General features: G+C 31.2%; 1 protein-coding gene across 1 annotated transcript in view; it reads left to right on the forward strand.

The window, feature by feature from the left end:
• Nucleotides 1-12342, forward strand: part of nAChRalpha4 (nicotinic acetylcholine receptor alpha4) — a 353850-nt gene that overhangs the window by 256812 nt on the left and 84696 nt on the right. The window contains exon 7 of the mRNA XM_065514945.1: nucleotides 11210-11353. Within this exon, the coding sequence (XP_065371017.1) occupies nucleotides 11210-11353 (144 nt within the window). The remainder of the gene's footprint in view (nucleotides 1-11209; nucleotides 11354-12342) is intronic.

The following is a 12342-nucleotide window of genomic DNA, read 5'->3' on the forward strand; positions in this document are numbered from 1 at the left end:
ACTGATTAAAAGTTGTTTATTTCTCTACAATGCGTGTGCACACGTACGTAAGAAAAGAGTTAATGAAAAACGCGGCGCCCATGTTTTGCCTTTCCCTGGTCTAGCTTGAGAACTCAAACAAGCAGGTTGTGTATCGTTTTTTATCGCACAATTTAAGAATCAGCGTTGCCAGTGAAAAAAAATATGTCCCAACATTTAAAGATGTATGATGAACAATATGAGATTTTACATTTTTAATTGGGGAAAAGCGACGAAAGTTTACTGGCAACACCGATTCGTGGTGAGAGCGAAGAGAGTGTATAACTAATACAATCGTAAAATGCAATAGTATAGGTTGCCTTTCCCTGGTATAAAAGAACAAAAGAAAGATGTAAACCAGGGTGCGGAAAGCATACTTTTTCAGGGTGCGAAATTAAATAATTTTAAAGTTAACAAAAATAATAAAGCAATAAAATGGAATGAATTAGTAAATCAAAATATGAATACTATGATATATTTAATCAAATTTATGCAAATTTTAAAAACATCTATGAAACATCTAAATTATATAACACACAAAATAAAAAACATAGAAAAGTGAATCCGTGGATGAATGATGATTTAATAAAATATTGTGAAGTTCGGGATAAACTTTATATCAAATGGTTAAATAACAAAAACAATAAAACTTATGAATATGAGTATACAAAATTTCGAAATTGTTTAAACAAAAAATTGAATTACGAAAAAAACAACTACTTTAAGATAAAATTCATAGAAAATAGAAACAACATTTTACAACAAGTTACGTGGCAACTTATAAATGAAAATACCGGAAAAAACAACCAATATTAACTCTTCTATTATAAAAAATTTCAAAAGCGATAATATACTAAGCATTGCAAATAACTTCGCGAAAAACTTTAATGATAATGTTAATAAAATTTTACATAAATGTGATATTAGAACAGTGATGTTCATCCCATACAACAATTGTTTAAAAAATTTAAACACATTTGTTACGCTCTTTTAAAGAGCGTTTTTTTCAGAAATTCAATAAGCATTGCTGTTGGTTGGTTTTTGGATGAAGCATAGCAAACACACGCGTTTCAATTACAATTGAACACAAAAAAATAAAGTTAAAAATAAATAAAAAATTTGAGAGTATTTCGGCCGTATAATGTATATTCTTTCATTTCCTTAAAATTTAAATTATATTCATTTAATATATTGGTTTTATTTGACAAAAATTCTAAATTTAAACTTTCTTCATTTTGTTATTATTTTAAGTGTTTGACATTATGTTTGCTGGGTAGCTCTCTCACCAATATATCTTCATTTTTATTTTTGAACATCACTGTATTAGAACTTGCCAAAACCAACCAACAACAATTCAAAACTCAATGTTTCTCTCTCCCACCACCGATGAAGAAGTATATAGAATATTAACAAATTTAAACATACGAAAAGTTGCAGGAGCTGATGGAATAAGACCGAGAGACCTAAAACATAACTCTGCTATTCTTACGAATATATACTTACAAATTTAATTAATTCAAGTATAGACAATTCTATTATACCGAATTTGCTAAAAACATCAATAATACGTCCGATATATAAAAGTGGTCCCAAAAACAATTTCAACAACTACAGACCCATTGCAATACTACCAGCTATAGAATAAGTTTTGGAAGAGATTCTTGTACGAAGGCTAAACGATTTCCTAAGAAAATTCAAAATTATAAATCCTAATCAATATGGATTCCAAAAAGGAAAAAACATAAATAAATTATTAGGAGATTTCTCAAACAATATAAACACATGTTTAGGAGAAAATTTACAGTGCCTGGTACTATTCATTGATTTCAGTAAGGCTTTTGATACATTATCGCATTCTAATTTAATTCACACACTAGAACGAAACGGCGTAAGAGGCAAATCTTTGGAATGGTCTAAAAACTACCTAGAACTCAGAACATACCGTGTCAAAATTACGGAAATACTAAGCGATGAAACCTGCTCCAATAATGGTGTCCCACAAGGATCAAAACTTGGACCAATATTGTACCTGATATATGCAAACGAAATGTTTAACATTCTTAAGGAGTGTTAAATGTTTGCATACGCGGATGATACAGCTATTATAGTATCACATAGAAATATTGATACAGCTCGTGAAATAATGCAAAAACAACTAAATGACGTCTCAAAATGGTGCCATGATAATGGCCTTGTAATAAACGCTACTAAGACTAAAATTATGCACATTAGACCACGTCATTTCTCTAGAACAGATGCAAAGATAATATTCCACGACTACCAATGTCTTCACAACATAAACAACACTGGATATACGGACACATGTAAAACAGCCATAGAGATAGTACAAACATATAAATATCGCGGAGTGCACGTTGATGAACATTTCAAGTGGCTGCCGCACATACAACAACTATCGAAGAAACTGCGGAAAGCCGGTTATAGTCTCTACCATCTAAGCAACTGCTCAACCTTTGATGTTCTCAAACAAGCATATTTTTCGTTAGCAGAATCATATATTAGGCATGGTATTACAGCATGGGGAAACTCAACATATTGCAGATCTCTACAGCAAACGCAAAATCAAATTCTTAAAATAATAATGAAAAACAAGCTACACAACCAACAACAATTACAAATGTCGTTAATATATCAAAACAATTCCAACCAATATACTAACGACATACCAACAAATCCCAACAACAACCCCAGCAGTTCGAGGAGACAGTACCGAACTAGTGATTTTACCCATCCTTTAGGGTGGGAGCTAGTTACTTCGATAGCCACGTGACTAGTCATTTTAACACGGGCATGTCCTAGGCAGGGGGTCAATTGTCTCTTTTTGATTACAATGGGACTGTCTAATAGCTGGTCCAAAGTAGGCAACGTATTGGATTCACATACCGGTTACATAGCGTCAGTTACCTTACTAGCTTTGTAACTGGTTACTTGATCAGCTACTTGACTAGTTATTTTAACACGTACATGTCCTAAGCAGGGGTTCAATTGACTCTTTTGATACAATGTGACTATCTGATAGCTGATCGAAAGTAGTCAACGCTTTTGGTGGGTAAAATAAAGTGCAGTACAAAAAAAAATATGAAGTGACTTCTCCATAGGTTACTAAGAGACACTAAAGTGACTATTGACTTCATGCTATCCCAGCAGTTAAGCAAGTAGTCAATGTATCCCTTAAAGACAGTAATTGTCACAAATGTCTTACCACTTGGCTAACTCCAATTTATATATTTTGGTCATTTGACACGTGTGTGCACTTTGTAGTGCAGAGAGAAGACAATTGGTTACTTTATACATCCCAAGTAATCTAGCGTGAAGACAATTGACACTTAAGTGTCTCTAAGTAATCTAGAGTGTAGTCACTTTAAACGTTTTGGGAGTAATTCGTACAAACTGGTTATATACAAATTGTGTTGATATAATTCTCATAGTTTATTTTTATTTTTGCTTAAGTATCTGGTATCCCATGTAACATCCCAGCAGTTCTAGGAGACAGTACCGAACTAGTGATTTTACCCATCATTTAGGGTGGGAGCTAGTTACTTCAATAGCCACGTGACTAGTCATTTTAACACTGGCATGTCCTAGGCAGGGGGTCAATTGTCTCTTTTTGATTACAATGGGACTGTCTAATAGCTGGTCCAAAGTAGGCAACGCATTGGATTCACATACTGGTTACATAGCGTCAGTTACCTTGCTAGCTTTGTAACTGGTTACTTGATCAGCTACTTGACTAGTTATTTTAACACGTGCATGTCCTAAGCAGGGGGTCAATTCACCCTTTTCATTACAATGTGACTATCGGATAGCTGATCGAAGGTAGTCAACGCTTCTGGTGGGTAAAATAAACTGCAGTACAAAAAAAGTTTGAAGTGACTTCACCATAGGTTACTAAGAGACACTAAAGTGACTATTGACTTCATGCTATGTTACATGCGATATCAATATACTTAAGCAAAAATAAAAATAAACTGTATGAGAATTATATTAACACAATTTGTAAAAAACCACTTTGTACGAATTACTCACAAAACGTTTAAAGTGACTACACTCTAGATTACTTAGAGACACTTTAGTGACAATTGTCTTCACGCTAGATTACTTGGGATGCATAAAGTAACCAATTGTCTTCTCTCTGCACTACAAAGTGCACACACGTGTGAAATGACCAAAATATATAAAATGGAGTCAGCCAAGTGATAAGACATTTGTGACAATTACTGTCTTTAAGGGATACATTGACTACTTGCTTAACTGCTGGGAATTAGCACACCAAATATCAACTTTAATGTTGCTAACAACAACAGCAGCAACAGATTCCAAAACAACATAATTTCAAATACCAACATTGCCAGCAACCTACAGATTTTAAAAATTAAAAGCCTATACTACAACACATTGATCAACGAATTTTATAATGATCCCCGATATCTGAAACCTATAAACCACGCATACAACACCAGAAGGCGTGCAGAAGGAAGATATAAGGTCGACTAGTATAAGAACAACTATGGCAAACTCACTGAAAATCACATTACTAAACATATTTAACAAATTACCTGTATATTTATTAAATTTAACAAATCCATATAATAGAAAATCAAATTTAAAAAAACATTTCATAGAATCGCAATGAAAACAACAAATAAAATGTATATATTTAAAGGTATGCTGAGGTCATTGCAGCTTCCGCCCAATAGTATACTCGGTAGCATCACATCCAAAACGTCGGATTTACGCTTAATTGGCACAACGAAGACTTTTCTTGAATAATCATCGACAAAAATCTTGCACTTGTCGGCTTCAAAAAGTACTTTATTTCCCTTTAACGTCATTTGTCTCACAGACAATAAGTTAACGGACATTCCAGGAACATATTCAACGTCTCTAAAAACTGCGGTTGTCTCTTTCTCACCTGATTGTAAAACAACATTTACGTCTCCGGCACACTCAATCGTCATTTTCTCGTTATTTGCAATTACAACATGTTTATCGTCGACTTTCTTTGTATTGCGCAAAATACTTTTGGTATTTGTCATGTGTGAAGTCGCCCCTGAGTCAATAAACCACTCCACAGTGGTTTAGAAACTTTTTTTAAATAATTCGGTATCTCGGGAACTATTGGATATATTGTTACGAAATTTTATATGGTTGGAGATGAAGTGTTGATCTACATTCGTTCAACTTTCTACCGCTAATGGGGTCCAGTACGAGCCCCTCAAAGTTGGTCACCTCGGGTCTCAAATTTTTTAAAAAAAATCGCCAAAAATCCATTTGCGAACTGAATGAACTGAAACTTAAAATATAAATAGTCCTTGAGAAGATCCACATAAAATACACTTACATGTGTATATAAGAGATATTTAGGTTTATTGATTTATTTATTTTAATTTTGCTCGATCTTTTTTTGGTTTTTTAGATATAGCGGGCCTACGGAGGGTCCAAATTTATTTTTAAAATATCATCTATATTGGTGATAAAATTCTAATTATAATAAATACAACTTGCTAACATTTATCTGGTCCTTATAAAAAGTTACACGCATCCAAAGTTGGAACATGTAAAAGAGGCCGTATTTTTTAAGTTTTTTCCCAAAAAAGACCATATATTTTTTCTTTTGTAAACAAAAAATTTCTTCGGGACTATACACAATTTTTATCTGATCCGGAAAGAAAACTTAATGCAAAAGCATGTAAAGTAAAATTTGGCTCCCTTAAGGGGACCTAGTCCCCACGAGGCCCATACAAACTTGCCCAATTTAAAAAAAAATTTGAGTAAAAAATTCTAAAAAGGCAAAGCACCGATCCTCGAAAAAGCTCCATATTTATATAACCCCATATGTTTCTTAAATACCGACAAAGTTTTTTTTACTATCACATGGTAAATAAAGTCACAGTAGGCACTTTTCTAGAAAAATTCACTTTTTATAACATATTTTCCCCGTTTTAGGAATTTCGGTATTTAAAAATAAAAAATGTCAAAAATTAAAATGCCATTGTTTTAAGGACACTCGGATCTACATTATTTATATATTTTGTTATTAATTACATTAAAATTTTTTTTGTTAAAATTTTACATTAATTCAAATTTGCTATTTTTCTTCGTGAAAAATAACAATATTACAATTTTTTTTAGTTTTTAAGCTAAATGACTTATATTTCATGCAAAATGTTACTAACATATCAAATGTTAATTTTGAATTCAAACTAGAGTGATCAAATATTCGATATATTCCAAAAACCGGTTTTCGAATAATTCGAAAAATCGTAATTTTTAAAAACCGGTTTTCGGTTTTTTCAATCTAAAACCGATTCGAATAACCGGTTTTTAAATTTTTTGTCCATTTATGAAATGAGGCATAAATTAAGCTTAAATATTTTTTTTTATTAAAACTAATTAAAAAAATCATTCAGTCTTTTAAAAATTTATTTAACTTAAATTTATTTAACACAACTTTAAATTTGTTTAATATTTTAAATCAAAAGAAATGATATACATATATTAATATAATATTAACACGTAAAAAATACAACTAACTATTAGGTTAGTTGTATTTTTTAAAATAATTGGAGGATTCAAACGGTCTGCTATTAGGTCGTATTGTCATAATGTCGTAAAATATTTTTTTAGTTTAAACAAATTCTTGTTGTGCTGCAAACAAAAAAAGTGTTATTTTATGACAAACCAATAAACATAGTTCTAAAAGTCTTATTAGTTTATAACTTGTTTGTTTGAAACCCAACAAAAATTAATTTAAACTAAAAAAATATTTTATGACAATACGACCTAATAGGAGACAGTTTGAATCCCCCAAATATTTCAAGAAGAGAATACAATTTAAATGATTTGAGGACACACGATTCCTCAATTTATTTTTGATTAAAAAAGTAACACGATAATTTTTGGTTGAAATTGCATTGTATAAAAGATTTACTTTATTTTAACTTTTTGAAAATTTGTGCAAGTACTCAGAATCTGGTTTAAAATCGCTAGTTGTTGTAATACTAGTTTTTTTGTGTGGATTTCGAAGTTCTTTTATTGTTAAACTGAGCTGAGCTTCTAAATTTTGCGAGTCAAATTCAATATATTCTAAACCTATATCTACGTATAGGAAGGTGGAACGATTAATTATTAAAATCAGTAGTAACAATGGCAGTGGTACAGTATCAATGACTTTTTATGATATCCACCAATTTAAAAGACACGCTGTTGGTATAAACTACGTAGAACAGGAAAAACAAAAATGAGCCAGAAATAGTGACAATGACGCTCGACTGCGCATAGTTCTCGATGTATAACTTGTTAATGGCATTCAACATGAAATCATAACACACATTTAGAAGAAAAGTGTTGTTTAAAGTAATCCCTAATAATTAAAAGTAATCGCAGAATCTTAAAATAAATAAAAAAAAATATTCGATTTTGTCGAATAACTCGAAAACCGTCCTTTTGTAAAAACCGGTTTAAAAAACAGCAAAAATTGGAAAATAACCGAATAATTCGAAAACCGGTTTGACCCTCTAATTCAAACACATGCTTACTTAGCAGAAAGTTTGGTGTAAACTCATTTTGCATGCAATATATGAAAAAATTTACAAATTTGTCAAAGGGGGCAAGGTTTGTGGAACTTCTGAGGAGTAAATATATAAGTATTTGATATTGTTGAAAACCTTAGGATTGGTATACCATAGATTGATATTTTAGTAAAATTAAATAATTTTATAAAAGTTTGGGACTTCATTTATCTTAAAAACTAAAAAAATTTTCATATGGTGATTTTCCACGAATAAAAATATAAAATTTGAATTAATGTAAAATTTTAACAATTAAAGATATCATAACAAAATTTGAAACCAATATAGACTCAAATGTCCTTAAATCAATGGCATTAGAATTTTTAAAATTTTTTATTTTCAAATACCGAAATTCCTAAAATGGGAAAAATGTGTTCCACAAACTGAGTTTTTTTAGAAAAGTGCCTACTGTGACGTTATTTACCGTGTGATAGTAAAAATACTTAGCAGGTATTTAAGAAACATACGGGCTTATATAAATATGGAGCTTTTTCGTGGATTTTCGTTTGCCTTTTTAGAATTTTTAAATCAAACAGATATTTTTTTTTAAATTGGCCAAGTTTGGATATGACTGGTGGGTGGTATGTCCGCTTAAGTGAGCCAAATTTTTCTTTACACGCTTTTGCATGAAGTTATCTTTCCGGATCATATAAAAATTCTATATAGTCCCGAAGAAATGTTTTTTCTACAAAAGATAAAATATATGGGCTTTTTTGGGAAAAAATGTAAAAAATACGGCCCTTTTTACAAGTTCCAACTTTGGGTGCGTATAACTTTTTATAGGGAAGAGATAACTGTTAGCAAGTTTTTTTTATTTTATTTAGAATTTTATCGCCAATATAGCTCTCGTCTCTCCGTAGACCCGCCATATCTAAAAAACCATAAAAAGATCGAGCAAAATCAAGGACTATTTATATTCAAAATTTCAGCTCATTCGGATCATAAATGTATTTTTGGCGATGTTTTTAAAAAATTTGAGACCCGAGGTGACCAACTTTGAGGGGCTACGTACTGGCCCCCATTAGCGCTAGGAAGCTGAACAAACGTAAATCAACTCGAAAACCATGTGAAATTTCGTAACAGTTCCCAAGATACCGAATTATTTTCAAAAAAACTTTTTAAACCACTGTGCACTCTTCAATATTGTTGTTGTTTTTTGCTGTATGTAGACAAGACGATGAAAATAAAGAAGTTGCTAACGAATTTCTTTCTTCATTTTTCTTTTTTGTTGCGTTTGATTTTGCTCTTTGTGGACAATTTTTCGCCATATGTCCTTCTCTCTTGCACGCATAGCATTTGAATTTGCAAGTGTTTTCTTTCTTATTAGAAACCAAGGATTTGTCCTACACTTTTGGAGAATCATATTTTGCGTCCTGAAGCAGCAAATTTTTCACCATATCAACGCTTAATTTCGACTTGGAGTTCTCCACTGCCATCACGAGTGATGCAAACTTGTCTGGTAAACCGGCCAGCATGAGTGAGGCTACCAATTCATCATCGAGTTTTAGCCTACTTTGTTGAACATTCAGCGACATGATTATCATTTCGCTAAATTTAAAATTTATAAAAAATAAAGTTAAACGAATTTAAAAACCGATTTAACATGTTCTGGAAATATTTTTTCTACTTTTCCTCTTTACACTTGTTCTCTTTAAATTTCGCGCGTCATGAGTCCCATAACCTGTTGTGTTGAGTATTAGAAAAGAACTGTCATTTATTAAAACTTCAAATAATTCATTACATGACATAGTGAATAAACTTAGTAACTACTTTGTATAAATAGGTTAGTCAAACATTTACAACACAGCTACTTATATTCATTAAAAATTTTACCATTCACTTTTGTTGGAAAGAGAGTAATTTTGTTTACTATTTTCATTGTCATTTCTCACTCCTTCCCTTCTATGTATTTATTCTATGATATTATATTTTTACGAATTATTATATTAATGTCGAAATTCTTGCTACAATTTGATAACGTGCTATAATATATTTTTTTAATTCTTTGAGATTGATACTTACATACATTACAAAATTAGTGTTCAAATGGCAGCTGGATTTAATAAGATGGTGCAAATACCAAACGCTTTTTGTAAATTACACCTGATGAACCGATTGTTTGGAAATTACAAAAGTATTCACGTCCTTATGAATAGTCCATGATTTTACTTAGCATCCATACAAATGTTCCCTCTGAATTTAATATATTTGGTATTTAATTTATCCAACCAAGTAAATGGTTTACCCCCGATGTAAAAATGACATACATATAAATGATGTAAAAATTACATATAAATATACATCACTGCTAAATTATGTAGTAATGGGTTCAAAATTCAAGTTTTATATGAAGACCTACTCTCACCAAACATCAATATAAGGAAAAAATACAAAAGGTCATAAAAAACAAGTAAGAGTGTTATATTCGGCAGTGTCGAATCTCATTAATATGTAGTTTTGGACTTCTATTGGGACTTGAATCAGTTATCTGAACTGTACAAAATTTGATAAATTACAATCTCAAAAACGGTTTAGTTTATTGAATAAACTGAAAAATCGAAATTCCGCAATTAAATTACATTTAAGTAAGGCTTAACATTTTTTTAATCTGCGCATTCGTTTTAGAAATACTTTGAATTTTTTCCGCATTTTCCAAGCTTTTATGCCGTTTTAAAAACAAAAATTTCGAAATTTTGCAAAAAATGTTAAGCCTTGCTTAAAGGTAATTTTATTGCGGAATTTCGTTTTCAGGTTATTTAATAAACTAAACCGTTTTTGAGTTACGCGAATATATATTACCTAAAAAAACGGTTAGCACCACTGAACTAAGCGTACTCGAATTAGTTTAAACCACCCCGCGATAGTTTTTTCAACTAGCACAGTGTTATTATATATAAAACTTTACGGTATAATTTCAGTGTACTTAGAACTAATTTGTGTAAAATTCGATCAGGATTGGCGCACAATCATCACATTTATGACTGCTCAAACAGTATTCCAAGGGGACATTTGTATGGGGGCCAGGTGAAATCATTAACCGATAATTGCCCATTTTCAATACCAAACAGACCTTATCAGTGTGCTAGCTCCTTTCGTTTGGGCCCTATCGTGTTTTCAACAGACGGACGGACATAGCTAGATCGTCTGAGAATCTTATGAGGACCCATATATAGTATACTAATGTGGGTCTGCGACAAATATTTTCATGTGTTACAAACGGAATGACAAAAACAATATACCTCCCATAATGATGGTGGGTATAAAAATGTGTTTGCTCTATTGCTACACCGTAACTTATAACTTTTTCTATAATTTTTCATTTGAGTGTTTTTTTTTAATTACACGAGTCGACACGAATTTTTAACAGATTATTATTTATTAAATGACTTTAATTTATTCATACATATTGAGGAGCAGCAGATAAAATGTACTTTGGGAAATTGATTTTTTCTAGAAAATGTCAACCCAAATATAAAAATAACAAAAAATCAATTTGTAAAAAAAATTCGAAAAAGTACCTTTTGTTCTGCGGCTCCTCATATGTACTTATTACTTAATACATACTTATGTACATATGTATTTTTCATTCTTTCTTTAAGCATCTGTGTTACTGTTGTGGTTTTAAACGTACACTTTCGGTCACCACAGACACATCGAATGGCCCCTTGGGTGAAAAACGTGTTCATAGATTATCTACCGAAATTTCTTTTCATAAAAAGACCTAAATATAGTTTTGAAACAAGGTAAGTTTATTACATTATATCTTAATACATATGAAAGTGTTTCCTATTTCCTTCATCGTATTTTTCATATTAATAAAAAAAAAGTTAACATTAATATTTCTATATATGTACATATCGTCGCCTGGGGGTTTATGTGCTCCATATGCCATTTAGAAAATTTTGAGTTAAGGACGCCACCTTAGGTTTTCGACATCAAATTTTTCAAATCTACAATCCTTTTTCGGCTATCTCATCTCGTTGTTGAGATAAATCGTGGCCATTTTGCTCTATATTATTCAAAACAGAACTTGTATCTGCCATTTGTACAAACTCATGAAATTGATTACTGCTTTTGCTCTACGTGCAATTATTATTGTTGAATGCTAATATTTTCCAATATATTTTTCTGTTATAAAGAATTATTAACAGTACTTCTTTTTATATAGAATACTGCTGTAAGGCATAATCTCTTACAACCAAAACTAAAAGGCTGTGGAGTAACTAATATCTCACTGTAAACGTATTTTCAGTCAACGCAACGCTTGACGCGCTTTTTAGGTTTAGCTGTTACTCTTTAGTGTGCATTTGCAACAACCCTCCAACTGTGGATGAAATTGAAAAATTCGATATCTACAGAAATTAAACGAAATTATAGTGGAACGTGACGTATATCGCCGAAAACAAACCCCTTTTACTGTTATTGTATGTTTTGATTAGGGTTCCTAATTTCGCGGACTTTTTCACTTCCCGGGAGGAAATTAAAAAAGCTATTCATTCCCGGGAATACCCGAGAATTTTTTAATACTAAAGTAAACCAAAAAACATTAAAATTTTTTACGAATAAGTAGTTTTAGAATTTTAACAGCGTTTTAAAAGATGTATAAAATAACTCTATTTGGTTGTACAATATTGGTCTCTGTAAAGAGTTTATACTATAATAGTGGCATTTGACATGTCTTGTCACACACATAGTTTTAATCTGTATAAAATCAATAAATTATATTATTTTA

Source organism: Calliphora vicina, chromosome 1 (genome assembly GCF_958450345.1).
Source record: "Calliphora vicina chromosome 1, idCalVici1.1, whole genome shotgun sequence".
NCBI classification, from domain to species: Eukaryota; Metazoa; Arthropoda; class Insecta; order Diptera; family Calliphoridae; genus Calliphora; species Calliphora vicina.